General features: G+C 67.6%; 1 protein-coding gene across 1 annotated transcript in view; it reads right to left on the reverse strand.

Moving 5' to 3' along the window:
- The window catches only part of EMIHUDRAFT_241455 (hypothetical protein), a gene marked incomplete at both ends in the record, with an annotated part of 3,538 nt that extends 2,654 nt beyond the window's left edge, over positions 1 to 884 (reverse strand). The window contains one exon of the mRNA XM_005773636.1: positions 408 to 884. Coding sequence (XP_005773693.1) covers positions 408 to 884 — 477 coding nt within the window. The remainder of the gene's footprint in view (positions 1 to 407) is intronic.
- Positions 885 to 4,540: the final 3,656 nt, after the last annotated feature.

Genomic DNA, 4,540 nt, shown 5'->3' on the forward strand with positions numbered 1-4,540 from the left:
GGCCGGGCTGAGGATGTCGACGAGGGCGGGGAGGAGGAGCGGCGGCGCCGGGACCAGAGCGGCGGGCCGCGCCGAGAGCAGCAGCGCGACGGCATCGACGGCGTCGGCGCGCACCTGTCGTGGCGTGGCGCGGGAGCGCGGCGGTGAGGAGGCGGTGGGGAGGGGAGGGGCGCGGGGGTCGAGGGAGAAAGGGAGGGCGGTAGGCGGGCGGAGAGGAGGAGAGAGGGCAGCGGGAAGGAGAGAGAGGAGGAGGAGAGAGAGGCGGCGGGCAGGAGAAAGGGAGAGGCACTTGAGTGAGGGCGGCGGCCGAGCGAGGGCGGCGGGGAGGAGAGAGGGCAGGGCCGTGAGGGCGGGGCCGTGAGGCAGGGCCGTGAGGGCAGGGCCGTGAGGGCAGGGCCGACTCGTACCGCCGGCTCCTCGCGTGACAGTGCGGCCTGCAGGTTCAGCCGCAACAGCGGCTCGTGCGGCGCCAAGGCGGCCGACTGCTCGAGCCGCGGGAGGACGGCGCCGAGCAGGGTGAGCAGCGCGCGCCGCACGCGCGCCGCCGTGTCAGACACGAGCGGCGCGGCGCCGGAGAGCACCTCCGCCGCGTGTGTGTGGAGGAGCGACGGGTGGTCGTGAAGCAGGTCGTTGAGGCCGAGCAGCGCGTCGCGCCGGACGTCGGGTGAGTAGTGCCGCAGCTGCGCGAGCAGCTCTGGCAGCGTGTGCGAACCGCGTGACGTCGTCGGCTGCGTGTCGCGACCGTCGGCAAACTGAGCCTGCTCGAGCAGCACGACTGATCGCGTCTTGAACTGTGTGGCCGTAGTCGAGGTCGGCGCAAGCTTCTTCTTGCCCAGCTTCTGCTTGCGCTTCTTGAAGTCAGCGGTCTTGCCGCCCTTTGGCATTCCCAACGAGAGCCTACGTTAGCCTGCTCCTCGCCGGACTTGCGGATGCGTGCCGCTTGCAGTATGAAAAAGAATTTAAACCGTCCTTCTCAAATTGCTTGTTTTGCTTATATCTATCGTGCTCCTTGGCCTGTCAGGGACAAGGAAGCGCTGTGCTGAAAAGAATTTAACTACTCGAAGAATTTAAGGTCCCTCGGGCCAGTTGGGGGGGGCAAACCCAGCCCGCCTCCGCCTCCCTCACCGCCGCCCCCATCACCGCCGCCCCCATGGGTGAAGCCTCAACAAGGGATAGCACGACCCGGTGGGGAGGACCGACGTATGCCGATGATCGATTTCTTTGGCGTAGGGGACCCCAAACCCTGAGTTTTTCTGAGCCTGCAGCGGGCAATTAATTTCGCTGCTTTCGTTTCACAGCTCTTTCACACGACTTCTCCGTCACTCCCCGAACCATCTTTCGGAATGGAAAATCCCTCGAGGTTAGCGCTGGGTGGGAGTGGAGGGCCCATATGGAACGGCCGTCCTGACACAGCCTTGAATTCGGCTCGCGAACTTCTTTGCCCGACTGGGTGGCATACACTGACAGACGCGGGTCGGAAGACCTAGGAAAAGCAGGGTGGGCCTATGCAGTACTCATCGGGGCGACGCCATCGGCGATGAGGGCGCGTCGCTGACGAGCGAGGGCTACGGGCCAGTTGTCACTTCGGCGGCGCACCCAGCCTACCTCGGCGCGCGTAAGCATATTGACAACACAGCGGAACTAGCGACGATGCCAATATGCATGTGTGGTCTGTGATCCACCTACGGCGGTCCCCATGTGGGGAGTGCACGAGTGCATAACGCACTTAGTAAGTCGAACGTCGCCGCGCTGAGTCTTCCGGCAACGTAGGTCCTATTCACCTTTTGTGTCGCGCGCACGGGCCCGGGCAGCACTTTCCGCAACACCGTTGCTGACAAGCGCCTGCAAAGGGGTTTTCGTTGCAAGCCGTGCACTGCACTTCTGCACGCCGCCAGGGTGCTTTGTAGGTGGCGGCCCCGCGTCCAGCGCGGCACCGACGGGGGCCTCTTGTCTGGCTCGCTTGCGCTCCTTTTTTGCTTGCCTCTCTGCCCGTTTCCGTTCGCGTTCCGCCGCCTCCGCCGCCTCGCGTGCTTCCTTTGCTGCCCGTCGCCGCGCCACCTCTGCCGCAAAGTCGGACGACGGGGGCGGTCCCATTGGAGGAAGGCAAGCCGGGAAAAACAGGCTATTGTGCGAAAAAGAAAACGGAACGCACCTAACACGCCGCAGGCACCTCCCGCGCCGGTCTGGGGGCGAGCCTCGGCGAGACTGTGTCAGCTGTTCCCATTTGGCTGGAAGTACCTCGGCGCATGGCAGGACGACTCCACGCCGCGGCCTTCCCTCGCCGCTCATCCGCGCTCATCCGGTTCCGCGAGGGCCCTTCGGTCGAGGCGAGCCACTGGACAGAGGGCCCACTCGGTCGGCTGAGTGCCCAGCTGGAAGGATCGTGTGTGCTGCGCAGATGTGGCAGCTCAAAGGCGCTGTGGCAGGGCGACGTAAGCTTGAGCAGCTTGCTCCCCGACCCTGCGATCGAGGTGCGGCCGTCGCCAGCGCCAGCGGTATGGGACGTCTCTTCGCCGATGCTGCACACGCTCAACTGCACGCTGCGCATCGGCACGCGCCCGCCAGAGCATACCTCGCTGCGCTTCGGCTTCCGCTCGTTTCGCGCCGTCGGCGGCCGGTTCGAGCTCAACGGACGGCCAATCTTCCTGCGCGGTAACAGCGTCAACCCGCCATTCAGGCATATCGACGACGCCGTCGCCTTTGGCCATGCCTTTGCTTACGACTACCTGAGCGACCTGCAGCGGCGCGGCGTCAACGCTGTCCGCATCGGTGACGGCGCCGCGATCAGTTCGCAGGCGTGGTACGACGCGGCCGATGAGCTTGGCATGCTAATCTATGCCGGTCCGTACGGCAACCCAGTCTGCCCCGGCTGCAAGGCCAAGCCGCCGACGCGGCCGCCACCAGCGGGGTCGGCGGTGGCGGCGCTCGCGCGCTACCAGGCGCTGCTGATGGTGACGGCGACACACCCGTCGCACGTCGTGCTCATCCTGGGCAACGAGATGGACATCTCGGGCCCGCGCGGCCACTGGGGCGACGCGCCCTTCTACCGCCAGTACGCCGACCTCCTCCGCCAGCTCACGCGGCAGCTCGAGGCCTTTGACGGCGAGCGCGTGTACCTAGGGGACGCCGGCTTCGGTCAGGGGCTCGGCGGGCAGATCCTCGACGACCACACCTACTATGGGTGGTACCAGGGCGACCCATCTGCGTACTATCTGCACGAGGCGGGCGGGCCGCGCGGCGTCGCGCAGCCACAGACATTCACCGAGAGCGTCGGCAACTACCTGACGGCGGGCGGAGACTTTGACGTCTCTGGAAAGAACTGGGCGTGGGCGCAGAAGTGGGCGGGACCGTCGCAGTTCGAGGGGGTGGCGGCGCGGCACGCCGCCTGGGTTCAGCGGAGCTCGGCGGAGATTGTGCGGCGCAACCGCGCGCTCAACCCGCACCTGGCCGGGCTAATGCAGTTTGCGGCGCCATTCTTCTACTGCGGCGCGCGCGTCCACTCGTTTGCCGACGTTTCCGCGGCGCCCTCGCCAATGCTCGTGGCATCGGAGCGCTCGTTTGCGCCAATTCTGCTCAGCCTGGAGAGTTGGACGCCGCACACGTACGCCGGTGCCACGCTTCATCTTACGGTGCACGTGGTGAACGACGACGACGGCGGTGCCGACCTCGGCCCCACCACCGTCACGTGGAGCCTCGAGTGTGGCGGCGTAGAAGGAGCAGGAGGCTCGAAGTCGCCGTCGGCGTCAGCGGGACAGGCGCGCTGCGCGCCGGCGGCACTGCCTCGCGGTGCGGTGCACATGCCCTCGCTCGCGTACTATGGTGTCCACTCGGCACCTCTCGCGCTCGTTCTGCCGCCGGCGCTGCCGCCGGGCTGCGACCATGTCGTGTGCAGCCTCTCCGCGTCGCTGCGGCTCGGCGGGGCCGCCTCCAAGCCGAGCTGCGTCGACACGCCGGGCTGGCGAAACATCTTTGGCGCCGGCTGCGACGCCTTCGTGACCGACGGCCACTGCCGCGACGGCGCCTTTATTGCAGGACATGAGTGGGCGGCGGGCGCGCAATGGGGGCACCCAGAACACCACTGCTGTGCGTGCTCTGCGAAGCTCGCGTGGGCACAGAGGCATGCGGCTGCTGAGGACACGGCCTCCCACGCTCTTCTCGCTACCACCTCTGAGCCACTGACGCTCTTTGCGCGGCTCCCACCCGAGAGCGGCACGGCGGCGCCGCTGCCCGTCTTCGATCCGGCTGGGGCCACTGCTGCGGCGCTGCGCGGCAGCGGCGTCGCCGTCGAGGCGCTGACGAGCTTGGCGGCGCTGCAGGCGGTGGCGCCGTCGCGCGCAGTCCTCGTCGGCGAGAGCCTCGAAGGTCAGTGGCGCGGCGGCGCCCTCGCGGCCGCGTTGCGCGCGCGTCTGGAGGCGGGCGGGCGAGTGCTTCTGCTGCAGCAGGCGGACGCCGCCGACTTTGACGACGCGACGGTGCAGCGCTTGCTCGACCCTGCGTTGCGCGTGTTTGCGCCGACCGTGACGCTTCCGCACTCGGGGCG

Source organism: Emiliania huxleyi (assembly GCF_000372725.1).
Source record: "Emiliania huxleyi CCMP1516 unplaced genomic scaffold EMIHUscaffold_332, whole genome shotgun sequence".
NCBI lineage: Eukaryota > Haptophyta > Isochrysidales > Noelaerhabdaceae > Emiliania > Emiliania huxleyi.